Genomic DNA, 26,318 nt, shown 5'->3' with positions numbered 1-26,318 from the left:
CCATACTGTGTACTGAGATCAAGATGTAAGGATCAGTCGGGGAGCCAGCACAGTTCCCTGGGGGGACACCCAACTTTCAACACACTTCGGTATGGTCAACCGTTACTCCAAAGCTTCCCTCTGTTGGGAAACTACAGATTCAACGGCTTTTACCTACCTATTATGCTTATACTGAGCATGGTGCATGTTGATATATACCCTTGGGTATGATGATGACGCCAGTAGTTTTTACCATTTCTTACCCGACAATTTTCACCAGTTTCAGCAGCCAACAATGTCAGCCATCTTAGCGCATCGGAATGATATCGGATGTCAAAACTTATTCCCTGGCGAGTAGTGAGTACCTTGCCTGTGGTGCTAACGGTGTGACCAGTACGGACCTTCAGGAAGTTGGTCCTGGAGCAGAGACTTCGTAGGTCTTCTCAAAGCAGAAGTAAAACTGGTGTTCATACAACGATCACGCTCGAAGATGGGTCGTCTGTACGGAATGCCGTAGGTCTATCTGATAATCCATTTAACGTCTCATCATCGACTGCTTTCGCAAAAATTACGCATATATCTCGGTTGACCTTCACGAAGGAACCTCCCTCAGTCTGCTGAGGGGCACGACCAGAGGCCGGTGTGTGAACCGTTTCTTTCTCCAGGCAGAGAACTGTTTGGGTTTCTCTTCTCCGTGCACGGGGGGGTTACTTTCTCGCTCACACACTCTAATCTTGGGGCCATGTTTTCAGTTTCCGTTCAGCGATTCCAATTTCTCTTCCCGAACTTTTTTGCCCTCCACTGCAGGACCCGAGGCGACGGAAGGAGTCTTTGAATTAATTCCAATGTCTATGTGGCTCCATGGTCGAGTCCCATGACACTTACTTGTTATACTACCCAGAACAGGACGACACCGTGCACCATCTATTACAACAGTAACTGTATATAGACCAGTGTTACAACCCTGTTACTACTTGTGTACCAATGATGCACTCCCGTTACTCTCTCTCTCTCTCTCTCTCTCTCTCTCTCTCTCTCTCTCTCTCTCTATATATATATATATATATATATATATATATATATATATATATATATATCAAGGATGCCTGGGGGTCTAGTGGCCAGCTATACATAATGACACATACGCCAGTAACTGTGGAACACAGAGTGAGTGAGGCGTAATGAGGAGGTACAGAGGCGAGACACAGAGAAGAGGCAGCACATGATCTGGGCAGGCAGCCACCTGGCGTGAGCCAGTCCCGTTTCTCAGCCACAGCCTACAAGCTGTGTACCACAAGGTGGACCCCGCCCGCCACACACTACCACAACCTGCACCACCTCTTCCACAACCTGCACCACCACACTACCACAACCTGTACCATCAAACCACCACCTGTACCACAACCTGCACCACCATCTGTACCACAACCACTGCCCAGAATCAATCCACCATAACCAAAGTAACAAACACCCTAAACACAACCATACTCCCTCCTCTCATCTTCACAACACTGACCTCCGCCTCAACCACACCCGCCAACCACAACGACACCAACATCACAACTTTCACCACCACTACCGAGAGCAACCGTCTCCACCACACTCCACTACAACCCTCGCCACCATACCCACAATGACACCCTCCCTCCTCCACCCAGGCCCCCACCACAATCTCCACTTCCACCACAATCAACCTAACATCCGCCAAGCTGCTCAACTTAAGGACGCAATTTACGTCTAAATAAGATATATAAAGCTGCCATCCCAGCCATCAATCATAACAGACCAGCCAACCCAACAGGCCTCCGGGGACCTGCCTGTAGCCCCAGCCTACCCGGAAGACCTCTCGAAGATATGTAGACCTACAGGAGGCAGCCTGAACGACCAGAGCAACAATACGACAGCTTGGTCCCGGACCGAACTTTATAGAGGTGGAAAGTCCTCCAAAACAATGGTAAGGCAGACGTAAGGGGAAGGCGTGGGGTCTGACCCAGCTGTTGGGGGGTGACAGGCCTCCCGCACTATGGCACGGCACAGTACACACACACACACACACACACACACACACCTTCCCGCAGTAGTGCTGTAAGAAATCAATGAAGACTTACGCCTCGCGTTTCGTACCCAACTTGAGACAGACGGCCCGGGGGTTCACCCCTATCAATGGTGTCACGAACATTGGCGCCACAAAACCGTTTTCGCGCGATTCAGAGAAACATGATACAACACATCATAATATACGTCTCCCAACGTGCACCAGGAGACCAAGAGAGTCAAACATGAATAGAAGTAATGAATGAAATTAAAGAAGAAAATGACGATGCGAGAGTGTATAGCCAGGCAAAACAACTCTGCTTCCCACATGCATTACCATGCACCACTACCATGTTGCCCACATGACCTACCATGCAACCAACCATGGCGGCCATAGGCTCTAACGCGGACCACAACCATGGCACACACACACACGCACACACACACTCATGACAACACAACCATGCTGCCCACACGGGCTACTATGACACCAGGACCATGCTGCCCAAACACATTCCCACGCAGCACAACCATGCAACCAGCATGACTTACCGTAAACCATAACTTCCCCGTCCACATGCACTACCAGACAGGAAAACCATGCGGCCCTCACACGCTACCATGAACCACAAGCATGCAGCAAAACCATGCTACCTAGACGACTTGACCACAACCATGCAGCCCACACGCTCTACCATGCAACAAAACCACGCTACCTAAATGGCCTACCATGCACCACAACCATACTGCCCACATGCATTACCATGCACCAGAACCATGCGACTTACGAGACCTACCATGCACACTACAAACACCACTATCAACCACATATCTGCGGGAAAGCTACCAAAACCATCATGCAACAAGGATGGAAAGTTGGCTACCTACCACACTGCCTGGGGACAGAGGGGTCTACCTACCACCTACCAGGATATAGTGGGACTACCTACCACACTACCTGGGGACTGAGGGGTCTACCTACCACCTACCAGGATATAGTGGGACTACCTACCACACTACCTGGGAACAGAGGGGTCTACCTACCACCTACCAGGATATAGTGGGACTGCCTACCACACTACCTGGGGTCAGAGGGGTCTACCTACCACCTAACGAGGATATAGGGGGGAGGGGGCTACTTACCACACAACCTGGATATAGTGGGACTACCTATCACACAAACCTGGTATTCAGGAACTACCTACCACATGACCAGGATATACAGAGACTATGTACTAAATAACATGAATACAGAGGGTTTCCCTTCAACCTAACCTGGAGAGAGAACACTAACCACCACATAACCTGGATATGGAAGCATTCCCCGCCATCCAGTTTGGGTAAGGAGACACCACTAAGTGCCACATAACCTGGATATAGCGACACTAACTACCACATAACTGGATATAATGACCACCACATACCTAGATATGAAGACATTAAATACCAAATGACCTGGATATACACTAACTACCACATAACCTGGACACAGTGACACTAACTGCTTCATAACTTGGACACAGACACTAACCACCAAATAACTTGGATATAGAGACACTAACTTCCACATAACCTGGATATACCTACCCTAACTACAACATAACTGGCTAGCTACCACATAACTGGATACAGAGACATACAACAGAAATGTATGCAGGAATAACTTTGAAATATTTGGGATATACTGATAACTCGCACATAACCAGATACACAAAAAGCTCGCTGTCTTTTAACTAGGATAGAGTCCCAAAGATCCCAGCTACCTATGACGCGCTGGGATACCGAAATGGGATAACGAGGTGGAAGTACCTGTCATGCAACAAGGAAATACCAGGTGACTACCATAAATCATGAGACAACTTGGGATTTATTACTAACTAAAATGTATCAAGGAGAGAGGAGGCTTACCTACCACAACACCACGATACACCGTGATGGGTGGCAGGACCATCTACCACAACACTAAGACATATCAGGATATACAGTGATGGGTGGCAGGACTATCTACCACAACACAAGAATATACAGGAATGAGTAGGACGACTACCACAATACCAGGATATACAGGGAACGGTGGCATGGACTATCTACCACAATGGGTCATACTGGGATGGGCGGCAGGGACTATCTACCACAACACTGGGACTATATAATGGGTGGGTGGCAGGACTATCTACCACAAGACTGGGACTATATAATGGGTGGGTGGCAGGACTATCTACCAAGACGAGCATCACACACACACACAAACACACACACGTGAGAAAACCCTGCATCAAGTGGACTGCTGTCACGGGCGAGAAGCATCAAAGCCACAGGGAGAGAGGAGACTGGAGAGGAGGGGTACTCACCTTCTTGTGGTTGGTCTTCATAGCCTGCAAGATAGGGACGCAACACTTTACTATCTGGGCGCGTTAGGCCGCCACTACCAACACTCCCACTTAAGTCAACACGGTACCAACACTTGCCACTTTAGTTAGCTCAGTACCACACTTGCCACTTTAGTCATAACACTGCACCGACACTTGCACAAAATTTACTTCGTCCACACATTTTGACTTGTCTTTCATCTTCCATGGTTCAATAGTATCTTATCTCGTCCTCTGTTTTCTGTTGAGGGAGGAGAAAGATCTGTAATACTACTTATGCACATAAGAGACAACGCAGCACAATGCTGCATCACAGAATTTCATGACACATATCACACACAACTGGCAGACGTCCTCGTCGCACGGCTCAGCTGGCTACCCTGTCCTCTCCAATGGTAACCACAAACGTGGCTTTCCATCTGATCCTGTCAGAGGCCAATGGCTAACGTCCTCACACCGCGACCGACTCCCACCGAGTTTCCCTCCATTTTTTTTTCTTTCCTTGCGACCTCAGCCTGTGATAGTGCTGTCCGATACTACAATGATATCAATACTTCTAATCAAACTGCTATAAGCGAGAAATCATTCCATGTCTGTTTGAAATACACCGTTGACCATACTGTGTACGCCACGTGAGTACATCGGCTAAACAATGGGCACATGGCCAAGATTCCTTCATAGGCGCGGCAGGATCTTGTGGCCTGATGAACGAGGGAGTATGAGGACTTCTGGGACCTGGACTACTAAGCCCTCGGCAGCTTCAGGCTTCTACGCTGTCAGCCCCCCCTCAACCCAGAACGGCAGGAGACATCCGACCGTCAGTTAACCCGCCCCCGACAGGCCAAAAACCCACAATTCCCTCTCGCATATCCCCCAGGCAAGAGCCCACCCTTCATGCGACCCAATAAGGAAAACATAAATTTGTGGTGGGGTGGCGAGGCTTCTGCCAAATGACCAGCTTGAAGGACTCCTCCCACCGATAATATAGTCCAATGAAAGAAAATATGGCCCATGATCTGAGGGGAAACAACTGTTACGTGATTCAACCGAGGAAAAAATAGTGAGTAGTTTGCCAGAGAGAGAGAGAAGCATCCTCAGCTGGCGGCCCACCGGGAGACAGGAGGGGAGAAGGGAATCACAGGGTCCCGATGTGGGAGGAGGGGACCGTGTATGGCACAGACATAAGAGGGTCGTCCAATAACTACGACTGAGATGGTGGGAAAACGAGACGGGTGTGCTTGGACTTGTGTCGAGAAGGGGAGGGTGATGTGAAGCTGGCTGGCCAGACCAACCGGGCCGGGGGGAGACTGCGGTGGGAGATGAGGTGGGGTGTGAGAAGGACAACAGCAGCAGTACCCACACACGTGTTGTCTGTAGGTGAAGGTGGTGACCCTGGGCGGCCACGAATGCACCGGGGAGGATAGGAGGCCAGGCCCCAACCTACACACACACACACACACACACACACACACACACACACACACACGAGAACAGAGGTAACACCAGAGATCACAAAGAAAATCGAGAGAGAGAGAGAGAGAGAGAGAGAGAGAGAGAGAGAGAGAGAGAGAGAGAGAGAGAAATGTGCAGCTTAATGCATGTACTTGCTGGGAGAGGTGAAGGTGGGGAGTGAATGCAGAGTGAGAGGTACGAGCGAGACAGGATGGGCCGTGGTTGCTAAGCTGTAGGTTGCTAGGCACGTCCCCCCACACCATCCGTGTGCCTCCTCCTCCCATTAACAAACATACTGGCGCCTCTGCCGTTAGTAGCCCGGCTCTACCGGACTCCCCACCAGAGGTAGCCCAGGCCACCTAACCCTCTCCTGCGCCTGGCTACTCTTCTCGTCCTCTCACGTACCGACCTTGTGATGACCCCCACGCAGGTACGGCTCTACACCTGCCTAGGACTTTAGCAACACCGTCAGCCACGACACCAACAACAACCTAACCTACCACACAGCCCGGGTCCTGAGCTTTCTTCCTTTCCTGCGCCTCGATTAACTTTCACCGATACCGAGGCCTCAAGTCCTCAGACCCATGTTCTAAGTTTTGGGTCGCAAATCAATGACTCGAAGAAATAGCCAAGAAACCGACTTCCAAGTCTCTAACTTTGTCCCAGGTCCTTGAGTTAGGTTTCAGATCCCAGGTGTTTGTCTCAGGTCCTTGTGTTAGGTCTCACGCCCCAGGTCCCTGTGTCAGATGTGTGACCCTGGACCCTCGTGCCAGATCTTCACGCTACAGATTCCTAATTCCAGTTTATCTGCTGTGGTCCTCCACCATGTCATCACCTATGTTCTGCCCCGGGGCCCTGACCCTGGCCCCCTCAGCTCAGATCGTGTTAGGTCCGGCACCCAGGAAGGGTGAGCGGTGGTCAAGAGCGGCCACTACGAGCCGTGTTTAAGACATCGATAATAACTACAGTAAAGAGATATGTGACCCTTTCCCTCCCACCACCGCCTCTCGCAGGCCAGACGCACCGCTTAAAGGCCAGCCTCCGCCTCCACTACTGCAGGAGCTCTTCCCTCCACCACTAGGGCCCAGCCTCCGCCTCCACTACTGCACTAGCTCCTCCCTTCACTAAATACATTAACACCTCGTTTTCTTCTGTTTCTGTGCCTCCGTACACTGCGCAGCAAGAGCATCAACCAGATACTGGCAGGCGAGATTTTAAGCCCCCAAACAGGTAAATAGGACAGCCCACGAAGGGCAGTGTGTACTGAGGGCGAGAGCCTTCTCATCCCCTTGCTCAACACACACGAAGGCTGACCACCGCCCCCGCGCCTTCTACACAGCTAACCCCCCACCCCTCAACCTTAGATGCAGTAGCGAGGACCACAGTCCCCTGGGACTAACCTATAATAATTCGAACGTTCAACTGACCAACCACTCGTTCCCTCCACTACCCAACACAATCCTCCCCAAACTGTTCGTTCAGATTCACAATCCTTTACTAAAAATATTCTCAGTATAACGACGCCGCTCATCACTACGCCGCCATAAAAAAAAAAAAAAAAAGCCGTTGTAAAACCATTAACCTCCAAAATTTATTCGAGAGAACACATTTCAACCAGGGAATCTTCGACTTCCCAGCATTCTGCCACAAGCGACGCTACAGTGTGTTGTCATCCTGCTCCAGTGTTTACATATTTCATTTCTTACAGATTAGTCGGACCACAACACAAAAAAAAATCATTCAAAGAATTATGATAAACAGTTTAATATGACTAATATTCCACATTGCATGGATAATGGGATCAGCTGTTGCATCGATCCCTGGATCAGCTGATGGTATAAACAGAGTATCAGCTGTTAATACATACACAGGATCAGCTGATGATGTAAACAGAGCATCAGCTGTTAATACAAACATAAGATCAGCTGATGATGTAAACAGAACCGAACGTGTCATCCTTCCCTGGATCCGTGTTGTATCTTACTAAGGTTAGTGGACAAGAAGTAGTACAATCTCGTCGAACTTCTCACACTAAAGGAATCTATCGTTTCCCTGCTACTGTCAGGTGGCGCGGTACAGTGTGGTACTGTAAGGTTGGTGGTGTGGTATATTCCGGTAGGTGGTATAGTGTAGTAGGGTAGGTGGTGTGGTAGTCCGGTACGTTGTGGTAAGTGGCGTGGTGCACTCCGGTAAGTGGTGTGGTGCAATATGATACATGGTGAGACAGTCCGGAAGGAGGTATGGTACAATATAGTAAGTGGTGTGGTGCACTGTGGTAGGTGGTGTGGTACAATCATATAAGTGGTATAGTACAATATGGTAGGTGGTGTGGTAGAGGATGGCAGGTGGTGTGGTAGAGGATGGCAGGTGGTGTGGCAGAGGATGGCAGGTGGTGTGGCAGAGGATGGTAAGTGGTGTGGTAGAGGATGGCAGGTGTGGTAGAGGATGGCAGGTGGTGTGGTAGAGAATGGCAGGTGGTGTGGTAGAGGATGGTAGGAGGTGTGGTAGAGGATGGCAGGTGGTGTGGTAGAGGATGGTAGGTGGTGTGGTAGAGTGGAGTGGAGGGAACGTAAGAGAAAGGTGGTAGTACCAGAGTCAGGTGGCACTTAGCGTCCCTCTGACGCATATAGTGTTCTCACACAGGACCAGCTGTTTACCACCTGACATTCCCCGTCATGGGTCAAGGTCACACCACATTGATTATCACACCGTCCTCCACCCACCACTCTCACGCACACCATCAACAACGCACTCACAAACACTCCACCTAGAACTCTCAACTGACCCACCTCTTTTCCACACACACACACACACCATACACACACACACACACACACACCATACACTAGGTCCATACTACCTTCCTATCGCCCAACTTCCCACATTACGTTATAATCCTCCCCGCGACTCGGCCATCTGTTCATTAACGACATTTCTGATAACGAGGAGCGGATCGACTAACGTTATAACCTTATTTTACAACGCCGTCTCTGGCCTCCACTCGTACCAGCTCGTAACTACGGACAAAGGACAGGGTGAGAATCACGTACTGGATACGTCCGTACTACTGGTAAGGACATCACTGGGGATAAAGCTGCAATTTCCTCACGTGGAGTAAAACCAGTGAGCGGTGATCGCACAGGGAAGACGCGTACCCACTTTAAACACACTGACCATCTAACCTTCACTCCACAGCAAAGGTTAATGACGCAGTCTGGTGGCAGCATGACGCATCATCCGCCGTAACTTTCCAACTTTAGGAATCCTCGTATTACTTACGATACCCGAGCCGTCAGGTGAAGACCTAACGTCATGATGTTTTGAAACACGAGTTCAACCCTACGGCTCAAGTCTCAGGTAACGAATGTCTCCTATGAAACGTAAGATCAATACTGGAAGCCTCGTCTCAAACCAGAAAGGGCATCTTGAGTCACCACGTCCTGCAAAAGCATTTTCATGTGGACCTCATCTCGGGGCCACGATGGGTCAGCCTGAATTTATGATAGTCTTAACCTGCCAGGATGAACCACGCTCCCGCCTGAGCCTCCCTCCGGTAATGAATTCTCCCACAACTAAGAAGGTGGCGGGGCATCTGGGTATAAGCCTCAACTCATAAATGGGGATGAAATCATCATGTGGTGTGCCTCAAAGTCAGGAGCGTCGAGGCTTACCTACAGACAGTAATGTCTTAGGCCAAGGAGGTCAAATCTACAACCTATTAAGTCTTAAGTCATGAGAGGCGAGTCCCTGAGCAAGGAGGGAATACTCCTCAAACATGAGAGTTCACTTATGAGACCAGGGTCTTAGCTATGGAGGGGCAAGTATCGTTCGATCATCATGAAGTTCCAAGTCTCGGGTCATGAAGAGTGACACTCGGGCCACGTGGGGAGGATTCTGTTTCAGGCCATACCATGGTAATCTCGTGAGAGTTTACAACTCCTTACGAAAAGATTTTGCTAAAAAGCTGGGCTAGCGAGCAGAGCGCTCATCCCTGGATAATCTAGGGTTAAGACGGAGTAATGCGAGAGTCCTGTTGTCACAAAGTGTTATGTGCAAGACGGAGACACTGTGCGTTCGTAAGCTGATAGCCAACAGCGCACGCCTGGGCGAGGTACTGATAAAGACATGTCTACCTAGGCTGAGGGAGTGGAACTTGACAGCCTCTTAAGCGACAACCCTCCCGATACCCAGGCGGGGAGTAACGATCATATTATGGTAGTCTCGGGTAATGATGGGAAAGTCTCATGTGTAGGGTCATCATGGTGGTCGCACATCATGAGGCGTCACAAGTCATGAGCGGGTCTTGTCAGTCCCAGGTCACTGTGGTAGTTGCAGGTCATGAGGAGGAGGAGGAGGGGGGGTGGTCATGTCATTACAGCAATACGGTCTCAGGTATGAGGAGTGGACGAAGTCGTGAGGAGTGGCTCTCAATCTCTCCAGGAGGAGTGGACGAGTGCCTCATGTCCTAGTGGTAGTCTTAGGTCATGCCGGGGTTAGTCAGCTTTGCACTGTGCGTGTATGAGGCCCAGACACAATGAGTTCCTGCTATGACTGACATGGCGAGCCGCGGAAGGGGGTCCCCCCCCCCCAAGACACCTTGGATGATGAACGAGGTCGCCAACGCTACCTGGAAAAACACGCCCACACGACTAAAAATAAGAAGAGTTTCCTATTTTGCCACAAAAAAAATGTTGCCCTAAAAAAAAAAGAAGCGATACATAAAAATGTTCATGTCCCCCGTCTCACACACACCCGCCCGGCTGAAGTGTACACGTCGAGGTAAGACGTACGTACTTCGCCGGAGTAATGGCTTGCAATATACAAGCCTGAGCCAGGGCAGGTGGTCCGGTTTTACTGCTGGAGACGGTACACGAGGGTATAGTCATGGAACACGTTGTCCCTAGTGACCCCACTCCAGGTACCTACGTAGACTAGTTGCCGAAAACTCCTTGTGTGTTGGTAAACCTTTTTTCCACTTGAGCGACAAGTGTCCACCCACACGACGATGCACCACGCTGATGGCCACGACAATTAGGTCCTTACGGATGAATGAAAATACCAACCACCACAAACTTTCCGTAAGGGGCACCTGTATTACACCTCCACCAAGTTCAGGGTGGGGCAGATTTCCAGGGCCAGCACGAGTTCCAGAGGCCCGCCCGCCCGTCCGTCCGTCAGGAGCACTTTCCAAGGCTTTACAAGCATCCGCCTCAGGTGTCACAAGATTCCCCGACACCAGCAGCACAACACCCTCCACATATCACTATGGTATCTTCTTATTAACGACGCACTGATGCACTATTTTCTACGGCAGTTTGTTCGCGACTTATACTCGTGTTCAGCTAAATAAAGGGGCCTGATTGTACGACATTGTCGATGCCTCTCCCAGACGTGTTTTACTTAACATGCGGGAGCGACAGACCAACCAGGGGCTCGTACCACGCACTGCTCGGTAAAGCTAATTGGCTCCACTGCCTGACAGACGCTGCTTATCACGACGGTGTTCACCAAGCGGCAGCAACACCCTCAGCCCACCCACCGGATGAGGAGCTGACCTAGACACTTGGCCCGCCAGTCAGCCAAACCCGCCAGTCCGCCCTTACCAACGGCGCCGACGAAACTGAGGACTGAAGGACGCAACCCAAGTTGAACACCCACGCACGAACATATCTACCACACGAGAACTTGCAAATATCCCTCGTGTCTCTCATGTCCTCGCCACACACCTGGACTGATCCGTAGATGAAACACTTCTCTGGGATTATGTGCAGGGATAAATGCGCAGTGACAACTGTCAGCTCACTTCTGTCCTCTTCGTCAAACAAAATAAGCCTCGCCATCTTCACCACCCCACAATATAGGCTATGATTGGTCATCAATAATTGGAGGAAAACTCATTCCCTCCAGGGACCCTACAACGTCAAAAACTCTCAAGATATATCAGTGTATGTTACCAGTAGAAAGCGATCGGATATCACTTTTGTGAAAACAGCATATGATTATAGAGGAAATAACCAAGTCAAATGAAATTGGTGATACTTGGCATCAAGTTTATCCACGTTGCCAACTAGTGTGTTCTGATCTCGCACACCACGCCCGTCCCGCGACAACAGTTTCCAAGTGACATGGAGAACTCACTTACAAGAGTAGTACATGTAAGTAGGAGTTTCATCTACACGAAAGGAACTGACAACTCTACTAAAAAATATCACTTGTGAAACATTTTCTGGCACACGTCTGTCCTGAGCTGCGAATCGATTGGTGGAGACGGGATGAGGCGGAGGAAAAGGCGCAGGCGAGAAATACGAGAAGCAAAAAAACAAACTACTCTTCCTACGAATATTTATTACAAAAAAAAAAAATAAATAAAAAGTTACAAAAGCAATGGAGGCTACACAAAGGTATTCAAGAATCAGAAGACATGGTACAAAATGGGGTCCCAACGAAGCCCACATTCCTCTTCTAACAAAACCTACACCAACACTCACTGATTTCTGCCGGTATCCCCGCCAAGTTTATTGTGCACCCATGCTCATCCTGTGAGCGGTAGCGCAAAAGGATCACAGGTCACAAAGGGTCTTTGTCACAGAGCTCAGTCGCGCGTGGATCCGCGCGTGAAGGCGTGCCAGCTGACAGACGCCCATTCCACTGGTCATAAAATTCAAAATAAAGTAACTTCCGAAAAAACTTAACATACGTTAAGTTGAAGGAATAAAAGGTGAAGATTATGAGGGACACTTGCTGGAGCTGTGATGATCACGTTGCCCCAAGGCTGGCTCGAATAGCAAGGCTCACTTGTGGCCCCCAACGCCCTCACATACCTCGCCCACACACCTGATTGGAAATTAAACTCCCACACAGCCTCATAAACGTTCATAACTCTTACACGAACATAGTTGTTTCTGTGCCACTCTCCGGCACCACCAATTTTCACTGTGGGTCCCGCCCACACCGGCCCAATCAACAACAACGCTGGCATCTACCCAACGTATCACATACGTTTTTTTTTCCTTACCCATACACATCCTACTGTCTCCAACGTTTGTATCCTGCCTAAATAACTACACAAACGTTTATTTCTTACCTACACACCCGTACCCACGTAGTATGTTTATAATGCCCACGTTATCTCCACAAACGGTTACGTTTTGCCCTTACCAACGTTTACATCTTGCCCAAACACCCACTACCAACGTCTGCACCACCTGTACCCCACAAACACCCCTAACAACGTCCATAATCCAGCTGAATACCTACGCTACCGCCTGTAGCCCCACCTACCCATCCCTTCCTACGTTTGCTGGCCGACTACACACGCCTGCCAACGTTTACAACCAGCTTTCATCCAGGAAATGTGACTAACACAGCAACATATGCCCACATCAATATGGAGTCGTACCACCACTTGCAAAACAAGGATTGCAGTCCACATCCCACATCTCCAACGTCTACAGCTTGAATACACCCCAACTAATGTTCGTCGCCCGAGTACACACCCTAACCAACGTTTGTAGCATAAAACCAAGCAACATTTGAAGCTTTACAACCAATCAACGTCTGTAGCCTTAGAATACAACCAACCAACGTTTGCAGCCTTAACACTCACCCTAACCAACGTTTGAAGCTGGACCACAACCCCTAGTAACGTTTGTTCCCCTAGCAAAGGCAGAGGAAGGCAAACTGCCACAGACAAAGAGGAAAATAGGAGCAAATGCAGATACAGAGGACAACAGAGAGATAAAGAAGCCGAAAAGAGCAAGAGAAAAGCTCAGCGTCAGAGACTGGATAGAGGTATGGTGAGAGGTGCTCAGTGAGAGGTGGTGGGAGAGGGTGAGCATGAATGGAAGTGTGAGAGAGAGAGAGAGAGAGAGAGAGAGAGAGAGAGAGAGAGAGAGAGAGAGAGAGAGAGAGAGAGAGAGAGAGGCTAGCCACTGTTAATGGCAGTATTGATTGTTGCTGTTGCCGGGTCCCGGACCCGCTGGACACGGTCTCCCACCATCACCACCATACACCCCTCCCCTTCCTCTCACATCCTAACTCTCACCCCAACCCAAGACCTTACACCTCCTCCCTCCTCGCGTACATTAACTCTCACCTTCAGCCTTATCACCTACCAAGAGGGGCTCAACACACATCACCCGGACCTCACCAAACAGTTCGGGATGAAGCTACGGTACCATCCCCTCACCGTCACCTCCTGCCACCTGACATCCCTCGCTCCCTGGTCACAGTTCGCCACGACACCCACGCCGTACCCATCACACATACATCTCGGTACTCTTGTAGAATGAACTACCCAGTTCCAGCCAGTCATCATCAATTACTTGCAATTAATTAGTAAATTCAAAAAAGTTTGTGTAAGTCAGTATGTTTTCCGCCTTTGCTGTTCAATAAAATGATAATCATCGTAAATCAACACACACACACACACACACACACACACACACCACCGGCCTACCTAGGCCTGAACGTACGGATGTGTACAGTCGTACGTGGGGGCGGTAAGGTGTCGTTATCTGTGGCCTGCTGCAGGAAGTTCGAACGCGCGCACCCTGCACTGCACGTTGTTCCCCCTCTCCCCTCAGCAGCCAGACGTGGTCTCCCGCGCCACATACCTAATTTCCTGCCCGAGTAACATTTCTCAACAAGTTAGACAATAATTTCGGGGCAGCTGGCACACCAGGCACCTGCCCCCTCCTCAACCAAGTAGCATCGTGTCTTGAGCAGGAATTTCTGATGTGAAGCCCAGTTCTCCACTCTGAATAACCAGTGTTCAATCTAAGAACAGTGGTCGAATCTGAAGAACGAATTTCCAATCTGGAGAACAATTCTCCAATCTGAAGAAGGAACTTCCACAGTGGAACAAGAAATTCCCAATCAAAAGAACAATTTGCCGACCAGAAGAACCAATTCTCGACAGGGATAGCCTTCCAATATGATGAACAATATCCAATCTGAAGAAGAGAGAGAGAGAGAGAGAGAGAGAGAGAGAGAGAGAGAGAGAGAGAGAGAGAGAGAGAGAGAGAGAGAGAGAGAGAAATATGTAGGTGCAAATGTATTAACACATTCGTGTGTGTGTGTGTGTGTGTGTGTCTTCGTGTGCGTCTTCGTGTGCGGCCAACATTACCAGGAAGGTAAACGGCCGGGAGCATCTGCTTACTGCAGGGCCACAAGAGGTTCCACCACTTACCTTACATCACTGACACATGTTGCACCAACACCACGGCACCGAGACACAACCCTCTCTCTCTCTCTCTCTCTCTATATATATATATATATATTCTTTTTCTTTCTTTCATACTATTCGCCATTTCCCGCGTTAGCGAGGTAGCGCTAAGAACAGAGGACTGGGCCTTTGAGGGAATATTATCACCTGGCCCCCTTCTCTGTTCCTTCTTTTGGAAAATTAAAAAAAAAAAAAAAAACGAGAGGGGAGGATTTCCAGCCCCCCGCTCCCTCCCCTTTTAGTCGCCTTCTACGACACGCAGGGAATACGTGGGAAGTATTCGTTCTCCCCTATCCCCAGGGATAATATATATATATATATATATATATATATATATATATATATATATGTGTGTGTGTGTGTGTGTGTGTGTTACTGTATTCCCCTGCATGAGATTACACCGTGAGTGAAGTCACTATTTCGCTGGGAGTAAAGACAGCCTCGTCAAAAACTCACTTCAAGAGAGTCCATCATCTCCCTGCTTCTGTTATGAAATACATTGTGTGTGTGTGTGTGTGTGTGTGTGTGTGTGTGTGTGTGTGTGTGTGTGTGTGTGTGTGTGTTTACCTGTGTGTTTTACACAAGAGGAAGTTTTACAATCTAGGGTCTCCATCTATTGAAGATTCTCTACTGTCACACATCATCTTAAATTCACGTATGCTGTCTGCATTAACCAAGTACTCAAGTCATTGTATTCCATTCATCCACCACTCTCACACTGTACTGTACTGCCTCTTATCTTTTTTCAAGTTTCTTGATCAGTATCATGTTATGTCGTGTAGCTGTTCTGTATCTAGACCTCCCGAAGAAACGTTCACTATGTCATCGAAATAGTTTAACGGCTTAAAAAGGTCACCCCGAACACGAGCCATTCCCTAAGGTGATTTAACTCTCGAACTTCTGGTATCATCTTCCTTGCCCTCCTCTGGACCTTCTGTATTCGTTCTTTGTGCTTCTTTAACAGCGGCGACCCAACCACACAAGTAAATTCTAGTTTACCCTACGTAGGATGTGATCAGCTTGCTGGATAGTTCTTTGTTCACGTACTTGGACGTTATTCTAATACATGCCAGCAGACAGTTTGTCCTAATGGGGGACCACAGGTTAGGTACGATGTCATCTTCCAACTCTCTCTTATAAAAATTCCTGCAGCTTATTCCCAGCGTGTTGTGTGTTATCGGCATTTGCCAGCACGAGGTACACAGAGACCGAAAAATCGCCTTTGGCGAGACTGCATCACTCTCAAACGACGGAAACAGTACAATCTCGTCGAAGAGCTGCTCCAGCCAAACGAGTCCATCATGTCCCTGCTCATAATATAGCAAGGCAGCCTTGGAGCGGCAGAGGCTTCGTGATAAGAGTCCCTCGGCGATATATATATATATATATATATATATATATATATATATATATATATATATATATATATATATATATATTGTCAGAGTTTTCATTTGCAACGGTGAAGACAGGGTAAGAGACAGCCAATTAACAACGAGTAACAACACTAACGTACTGGATGTGATCAACATAGGTGATTGGGTTGGTACAGGTGGAGGAATTATGGTAAGGAGGAGAGGCCAGGTGAGGTAAGGCGAGATGAGGTTGGTGGGGTCTCCTGGGTGTTGGTGAGGAAAGTGCGGTCGGCGTTCCGAGGGAGAGCTGTGTCATCCCGGGTCTCGTGGAGCTTCAGGAGAAAGACAACAATGCTGAGGTCCTGAGTGAGTAGGTGGGGTGCAATATGTGGTGCAAGAGGACACAGCCATAGGTCCGTCCCGTAGGTCAAGATGCTTCCCGTAACAAGTGGCGGCGAGACCTCGCCGCCTATTTACTGACGGACAACACCGGCCGTCGGCCGCCGCCCCGTGCAGACAGCAGGTGAGAAAGCAATGGGTCAGTAGCTCTTCCTAATGACATCCTGTGTCACCTGTGTGCTCACTCACTCACACGGACGGTCCCTCTGACGTCCACCCTCCAAATGGCAACTTGAATTAGCTATGCTTCTCGCTTTCCACCAAACACCATATCTTGCTTGCGATTCCCATTTCTACATGAATATCTTTTCTAAAAGCGGTTCAGGCGCGAGCCGACCTCTACCTGGCTTACATTCACCCATACAACGCTGGAGACCGTCCAGTGTTTGTAAGGTGTGGCCCAGGTCTCAGCATGTGGGCTGGGGAATAACCTGAATAACCTCGCCATGTAAAAGCTGCCAAACTCGGAGCTAAAGCGGAGCAAGGCTTCTGACTATGCAGCGGCAGCTTATCAGACATAACACCGTGTTGAGCAGACTCACACATGTCGGTGAACATGAAGGAAAGTTATATGGTTATCACACGAGAGTAAAATCCCCTCACCCCTCAGCGAGTAGGAGGCCGCCAACAACAGCTAGGGGACGTGTACACCGGGAGATCCGGAGGCAGGACTTTCCCTCCTCCTCCTCCTCCTCCTCCTCCATCCTCCAAACATGACAAGAGCCTTAGTCAAGGACTCGTTCCATTAACCTCTTGAACACGACGGTGCGGCAATTGAGCACGACGATGCTGTCATTGGGTACGATGGCGTGACTCCTGACGTACCCTTCAGGCTTAGGTCAAAGGGCAGGCCATCATACCCAGGGGTGTAGTGTCATGCTTGGGTAGTTAACGTTGGATACAAACAGGAGACGCTCTACCAACGATGGCGATGGGGAAATTACAGGAATGTGAGCGGTAGGGGATGGCCTGACTTGACGACTCGACTCCCTCATCAACCTCAGCTGGGGATCGATGATACGAGTACCGACACCGAGCCGGATCAATACCTTCCTCGAGTCTGCCGAGCTGCTCGATCGAAACTTAACACACGGGAGGTGAGTATGGACAAGAATATGGACGCATACTCATGTGAACCTCCGTGTGTTGCACTCCCTCCCCAACACTGGCACCTACGGCGAACTTCAGCACACATGTGAATGAAAAAAATGTCGGAACACAAGGCAGCAAACCACACACAGACACACGGTCTCTGTCAGGAATGCACCCTCATGAATCTCCGAGTCTGGAGGGGAGGGGTCATGTACGTGGCTCAGCCATGACCACTATGCCCTCCACCCAACCCCCTAAGCTCTTCCCCAAGCCTCAGGTCTACAAATTTGCTTTATCTTCACTCATTCTAAAATACTGGACCAGAAGACCGTTCTTGTTGCGGCTGGAATCGGCAGATCTGTGTCTGGCGAAAACCTGATCTTGTGAGAACCCTGATCTACCTGCAGAGCTCCGACTAGAAGGAAAACCCGAAGTGAATCGAGGTGGCATCTCGCTTAACATTTCCTGACTACAAGTGATGACAATATGGCCGCTATAAACGATGATGGTACCCCGGACGACCCAGGGCACGAGGGGTTACTGAGTGGCTGCTGAGTACCACAGCGGGGAGGAGGAAGTACACCACGACTACTCTTGCCTCCTCCCTCCCTCACCCCTACACGTCCATATCACCTGCACTCGAGCACTCTCGGCCAGGGTGGTGCCGCTACAGTGAGGCGGGAGGCGGTACGTCAACAGGAGGCGGCAGCCACAGGAACATGAAGGTAATGTTGACAGTGAACAGGACAACCTTTGTCGCCGACTGCCACGCGCTCCAACCCTCAAGCGGATCTCTCCTCGCCTTTTATGTTCCCTCCAACTGCACCCCCCACCCCCATCCCTGCCCGGGACCTCCCCAGCCCTCCTCCTAACGCTCGTTCTACCTCCCTCCTCCTCCTCCTCTTCCACCCGCTCCCCTCACCTCCATCCTCCGTCCATCACATCTGTCCAGGTCCTCCACGTGCAAGACAACACAAAAGTTTCTTCCTTTGTAATAACCCTGGGCTTTCCTCTGTTTCACTGTTAAACATCCTCCGTCCCTCCTTCCTTCCCTCCTCTCTCCTACACTCCCCCCCTCCTTCCATTCGTGGCTGGAGTATAGGGAGGCATCAGACGGGAAGCGCCCCTGGCCTAGGTCCTCCCACGCACCACTCTCACCGGGCCGTTCCATCCGCTCCCCCACTTATCTTCAATACACTGACGCATCTTACAACTTGTTCCTAATACTTTCAGACTTACCTGCCCTGTCATTCCACCAACTGGCTGCCCTTTCAACTTGCCTGCCCTACCACTCCATCAGGTCGGTGCCCCTTAAGACTTGCCTGCTCCGCCACTCCAAAGCTGGCTGCCTCTTGAGACCTGCTTGCCCTTACCTTTCCAACAGCTAGCTCACTGCTCTTTCTGATTAACTCGCCGCTAAACCTTCCGCCATGCTTCTCCCACCTGCAGAGAACTTCCAACACTACCACCAGCAGCGCCCCCTCTGCCAGCGCACACTCTCCCGAGGCCCCAACACAAGCCAAGCCATCAGGAACATGTCACAAATTATACCACACCCGGAACCCTTGAATACATGGTGCTGATATTTTCAAGTTACCTCGAACTAAAATACATTTCCTAATCCGAAAAACTACCAATTTCATCAATACGTGCGAATGGTATCAAAAGTTTTGCGATTGAGAAAGAAAATTTTGCAACGAGGGAACTACATCTTTTAAGAATGCTTATAACCATATCATGTGAAGTACTGCTATTCCCATCAATGTACAACTCCCTCCCCCGTGTACTGCAAACAGGAAAACACACACACACACACACACACACACACACACACACACAAAGTAATTGGAATGCGTGTGTGGGAGATTCTTGGAAGGTGACATCGTCCCTAACCTGTTGCCAGAGTCCCACAATAAGAGAAGAGTAACGGTGATGTTACCGGAATTAAGAAAGATGAATATGGGAATAATGCTGAAGGCCTTAACTTTTCCCACTATGAATGAGAGAAGAGTGAAGAGTGACTTGATCACAACCTTTGATTTTTTTTCAAGATCAGCTTGATAATGTAAAGGTGAACGTGAAGTTAAAGAAGAAACTTGTTACAAGGATGTAAAGAAATATTTCTATACTAGTGTCACAGAACACCAATACGGGGTTATAAACGAATACACGAGGCCTGCTGGACTCCCAGGCCATAACACGAGTTTAGGGTCAGCTGCATGTGTCTCCGTACACCTCAAGCAGTGCGAGGCGAGGCGGAAGGAGGAATCACCTCCCGAGATGTGTTGGGTGCGGCGAGTGAGTAGCAGCTAACCAGACAGCCACACTAACCACTACACCACATCTACAGCAACAAGTGGCCCACCTTCCTGGTGGCACCATCATGGTGGCCCCACACATCCTACCATCCTCCTGGTGCCATCACCGCCACCGTGGTCACCGAGACACCATGCCACATCTCGGACAATCCAGGCGGCATACCAAGTTTCCAGGGGAGCTAATCTTCCAAGCACTATGAGGAGCGACGCCCCCGGCACGGGAGGCAGAGGTAGGGGTTTGGAGAGGTGCCAGATAGGGTCTCGGTCCTCGTTTTCTTCACTCTGACTTCCTGGAAGGGTGGCAAACACAGGAGCCTCTTCCTCCCCGGGGCCTCCTGGGGGGTTGAGAGGGCCACAGGTCTGGCAATACACAAACATGCACTTTATCTCTCCCCTAAATCTCAAAAATACACCTTCCCTGTCCACCTCCTCCTTCCTCCCTCTAAACCCCCTATGAAAAACAAAAATGTAGACCAGGTGTCACACAGTAGCTTCCTAACTAACGCCTTTGAGACGCCTGAAACAGGTGGATGGCCGACGCAGGGGAGTGTCTGAAGGCGCGTGTGTTAGGGTAGGGGATCATCATGACCAAGATCTGGTCTGATGTTCCCCAGTGCAAAACCACACATATTCCTGCACAGGAGCCTAAATATGCCCATCATTCCAGAAGTTGCAACAAGAAGCACGACCCGGCATTCAGGGTCGGGGAATGGGAGGAGAGGGAAACATTCCACCTCCAGAAACTTTTGTTCAGGAGGAGTTAGTTCCTTACCTTTCCCCCTGCCACAGCAACACGGCTGACCGTCTCGCTGTATAGCATGAACCTCCACACGGAGTGAAACTCCTCCGCGTTTTTAACGCGCTCAAGTGGAAAGCGCCGCGGGCACTGTGAAAGTGCGTGTTCTTGAAATTTCCTGTTGTACTGGAACATCTTGCCTGATGAAGAGACACACCACCTACCTCCTCACCAACACCCAGGTTCACAACCGCTTCTCTGGGTGCGGCGAGGTACATACGCACAGCTTGTCCCGGCTGAGGCTGTACGTGCGACACTAGCCCCAGCGGGGAACATGGCTAACAGAGCTGGGCATCTGAGCCTCTTTATGTTAGTGTCGGTGTTGGGTGGAGGAGGCAGCCTGACATATCTTTCCTGGGGTGGCAAAAAAGGGGAGTGTTGCGGATTCGTGGACAGTCCTGGGTGGGTGTAGTCCAGCGATAAACCCTCCCTCCACCATGCACGCCTCTACTGTCGACATTGGTATATACATCTATCATCTGGGGTGAGGTAAACTCTATTTCGGTCAGGCGTTGGCCGAAGCCGACGGTGACTCCAGATAAATGGCAACGAAAGCGGTAGGCGGTGACTTGACCCAGCCACACTCGGAACATGGACCTGCAAATACTATTCAGTGTCTCTGTTAAGACTTGTCTGTGCAATACCCTCTTCCCTGTTATTAGGCCTAATGGTTTTTTTTTTACTGGCAATTCACCAATATTTTCAGCCTTTGTCTGCATAATCATTTCAATACCCTTAATTATTACTAGGATCATTATCACCAACACACACACACACACACACACACACACATACACACACACTACGCTGGTCCTGAGCCCTGCCCTCACGCACACTTACCGTAAGGTCAAGTGGCACACCTTTTTATCGCATACGAGGCCCAAGGAAGCCTTTCAATTTTCTTCTTTTTCTAGCGCCATCGAAGCCATTTGCTGGACCCATTACGGTTGAAGGGTCAACCTGCTTACTGAGTAGAGCCCTTTCTATTTCTATAGAATTCTATTCATCCCATCGAAGCACTTTACAATGAAATGCAAATAATTACCCAAAAAGAAGGAGGCAAGAAAGGTTACACTGACTGTTCCAGTAAATGGATCATTTGTCAAACCCAAAGGATAAATTTCTGGCTAAACAGTCCTTTCTGAGCCTTTTTATCATATTTATCATATAATTCACGCCTTAAATTTTTCATTATACGAAAGTCAAGACTTACTGTGGACGCGTGTATGGCCGCGTGAAGCCTTGAAGCTAACTAGCACCAGGTTCCTAACTCTGACACCACCTGACTCACCCTACAATATCACCACCCCAGGCTGACACTGACGGCGTCAGGCTCTCACCACCCCCAGGCTGACACTGCCGGTGTCATGCTATCACCACCCCCAGGCTGACACTGACACTGTCAGGCTATCACCACCTCAGGCTGACACTGCCGGTGTCATGCTACCACCACCCCCAGGCTGACACTGACACTGTCAGGCTATCACCACCCCAGGCTGACACTGCCGGTGTCATGCTATCACCACCCCCAGGCTGACACTGACACTGTCAGGCTATCACCACCCCAGGCTGACACTGACGGCGTCAGGCTATCACCACCCCCAGGCTGACACTGCCGGTGTCAGGCTATCACCACCCCCAGGCTGACACTGCCGGTGTCAGGCTCTCACCACCCCCAGGGTGACACTGCCGGTGTCAGGCTCTCACCACCCCCAGGCTGACACTGCCGGTGTCAGGCTATCACCACCCCAGGCTGACACTGCCGGTGTCATGCTATCACCACCCCCAGGCTGACACTGATACTGTCAGGCTATCACCACCCCAGGCTGACACTGACGGCGTCAGGCTATCACCACCCCAAGCTGACACTGCCGGTGTCAGGCTATCACCACCCCCAGGCTGACACTGCCGGTGTCTGGCTTATCACCATCACAAGCTGTTAGGGGATCACCTGACCAGCTGTACACATGACCCAGCTACACCCATGAACCAGCTGTGCACATGACCCAACCCTTCATGACCTTGCCATGCGAGTGCACTCTGACCTCTGCATAACACCACTCCGCCCTGGCATACCTGATCGCAGAAGGTCATGTTAAGGGGGACACCATATGAATGCCTGAGCCGCCGCGCATCCCCTATACCTTTGGCAGCCCGGAGCCTCTAACCACGCAGTCCCGGCCACGCCCACGCGCCTCCTACGCCACGCCCACGCCACCCACACAACCTGGCCCACGCGCTCTCCCACCCGCTTCCGTGGGGACGTCATCGGCTCCAACAACAGGTTTCAGGTCACGGCGTTAAGCTGGAGGTCAACAGAGGTGAAGGTACTCGCATCTGATACCGACCACGACGGTACGTTCACCCAGCATGACAGGGAGCGTCTTGAGAGCGGCGGTGCGACCCTTAGCGTCCAACGGTACGACCATCTGACCGAGATGGTACAGGACTTTCCCAACCACTTTACGACCCTTCGACACGAAAGCGCTACCTATGTGTACGACTGGCCCACACCCTGGACATCATGCTCATGGGCTAGTGTTATAAAGTAACTCGAACGGTGGCGAGCAACCGCCCACCCCCGTCAATAACCGCCCACACAGCCCCACTTGTGTGTCCAGGCTTAGCCAGTGATGATATGTGTGCCACGCTGGCTCTCCGGCCCGCCCGCCCACACCTCCACCTATTGAAAAGGCAAGCTAGAGATGGCAACTGACGGGCAATTTCCAGTATGACAAGAATATAATATTCTCAGTACTCTCTCTCTCTCTCTCTCTCTCTCTCTCTCTCTCTCTCTCTCTCTCTCTCTCTCTCTCTCTCTCATACGTCTTCGCTATTTCCCGCGTAAGCGAAGCGGCGTTGGAAGCAAGTGAAAAGAGCCATTGAGGCAACAGGAAAAAAAACTTGCTTGGCTCCTTTGTTTGTTTCTTCTTTTGGAACGTAATACAAAGACAAAAAGGCCGTTAGACACAATATTGAGTTGTCAGTTACATGGTTACGATTGTCATTACGGAAGAAGCCAACTGTGTAACATCACGGTCATGTGGCTACTGGACTCTAACAAGACGCCCTTTGTGACCCGTGCACCACCGAACACATCAGGAGCCTGGCGACGAAGGGAATTACCTGCTAGCACGTGAGCGTCGACTGAAGAAGCAGTGCTGTACTGTCCTCAGGCCGCGCCTCCCAGCATACCACGTGTCCCCACTCACCAGTAATGCGGCCGGCCCCCGCAGGAGTTCCCCCAAGCTACCTGGGTATGTTACCATGGTGGCACCCTCCTCTGGCACAGAAAACAAACCCTTGATGAGGAACGACGCACGTGGAGAGGAGAGGGACACCACACGAGGACAGGAGAGGAGCTACAGGAAGAGGAGTGAGGACACAGACACAGGTAAAAAGAGAGATTCCCAGCCAGTCAGTCACTCAGTGAATTACCGTCTGTCTGCCTCGAACTCCGGTCATGCGATGTACTAGGCCACGGAAGGCGCCCCTATCGCTCTTGGAGCCACAGGGCCGAGGTTCGAGACTGTCAGGGGAATATCCAAATGATGATGATACCTTTGTCGTATGTTGGGGTGACGCTCTTGTGCCTCGGACTCGACAAGGGATCCAGCAGAAGCGAGGCGATGGAGAGGATGAGACGCCGCGGGGGGTGTCAGGGGAAGCCGAGAGAAGAGACACGGTAACAGCTGTGAAGAATGAGGGAGGGAGACGGAGTCCCTGTCTCCAGGGACCAACCACGACATTCTGCAAACAGGCAAGGCTATTGCGGGCTATCGCATAGCGCTCACCGCATCTCTTGTTTACCGATACTCAAACTCTCTGCAGCCACGCATGTTGCAGACATCAATCCTGATTTGTTCCTAATCACCAATCCAGCTTTCTTGTAGGGAATCTATGCTAATCACAATCAATGGTTCTGTTTTATATCACCCAGCAGGGAAAGAAAACGCGTCAGGAAGGGCGACAGGGAGATATGAAGGAAGGGTGGAAGGGAGGGAAGGAGGCAGACAGGGAGAGTTATGCGAGGCGAAGGAAGTCGCCAGTACCCACCTGAGGACCCTGGCAACTGGTACAAGTCGTGTCAGTGACCGTTCAGCTGGTCTGGCGCAGGTTGTTGGGGGGGAAGTGATGGACGAGGGAGAGGGAGTGAGGGTGAGAGGGGAAAACATGGCGTAGTTAGGCAGGCTGGGGGAAGGGACAACAGGGTGTAGAGTGACCGGGTGGGAAGTTGTATGGCCAGGGGAAGGCGACATGTGAGCGACGGAGGTGATGATGTCGAGGTAAGTACCTGGCGGGGAAAGGGTGAAGGGCGTGTCACAGGTGGAGGGTCTAGAGGAGCGAGGAGAGGCAGCCCTCGTCGTCATGAAGGACCGTGAAGAGAACAGTTCCAAGATATATGAGGAGGGAAGCTAGACGTGCACCCACCAGTAACACTGCTACAGCCAGTGCTCTGGAACACGCATGATATCCCGACTGAAGACGACATAACACAGACCGTCTTTCCTGACGAAGCACCTCCCTCATCACTGTTATCGAGAGGGCTGCGGGCTGCAGTTGGTACCACGGCGACCTAAAGTTATGGTAATATATTAGAGAAGAATATTGGACTACATGACTGGGCAAGTACCTGACAAACTGCCAGGTAAGTCATGCTCATCGTTCATGTGCCTGCAGAAACTACAATTGCAAACAGTTCAATCATCTCTGGTGTTGTTATCATCTTCTTGCACTAAATGTCTCAGGACCAGAGTACAGCATGTACATCTCTCATACCAGGTACAGGTACACCAGCATGACTGGTAAGGGAATGAGAGTCACACTATTGTGGCTTCTCTGCCACACAGGTCTGTGTGAGCATCATCATGATGCTGCTTCACCCAAACTTTCACGATACAGAGATTGTTGAACAACATAATGAGGTCGGCGCTTTATAGTATCGGGAGATATGACTCCTGTGTATCGCTAAGTGTGGCCAGAGATATGGACACACGCTTGAGCACTAGGTCTTAGCTTGAGGAGATACAGAAGCTTTCAGTGACAGGTCCATACCAACCCCGTTGGGATACAGCACGACACCTAACTGTTAATTGTAAGACGCTGGAAACCCTAAGACTGTATCCACTTTGTGCGTCCAATATATGATTCCATTGTATGCAAACACTAAGCTTAGGTAAAAAAAAAAAAAATAACCTACATTTTAATATTCACAATCACCTTCCTACTGGGGTCTGACAGACAGACAGACACCATCTCTGACGTGTGTAATCCTCAGCTCACAGGCACCACAGACCA

General features: G+C 50.2%; 1 protein-coding gene across 1 annotated transcript in view; it reads right to left on the bottom strand.

The window, feature by feature from the left end:
* LOC139756894 (tyrosine-protein phosphatase non-receptor type 9-like) overlaps positions 1-26,318 on the bottom strand; it is a 189,478-nt gene that overhangs the window by 37,296 nt on the left and 125,864 nt on the right. Inside the window, 1 exon segment of the mRNA XM_071676788.1 lies at positions 4,365-4,388. Within this exon segment, the coding sequence (XP_071532889.1) occupies positions 4,365-4,388 (24 nt within the window).

Source organism: Panulirus ornatus, chromosome 23, assembly GCF_036320965.1.
Source record: "Panulirus ornatus isolate Po-2019 chromosome 23, ASM3632096v1, whole genome shotgun sequence".
Taxonomy (NCBI): Eukaryota; Metazoa; Arthropoda; class Malacostraca; order Decapoda; family Palinuridae; genus Panulirus; species Panulirus ornatus.
This window is presented reverse-complemented; position numbering and strand designations above follow the sequence as displayed.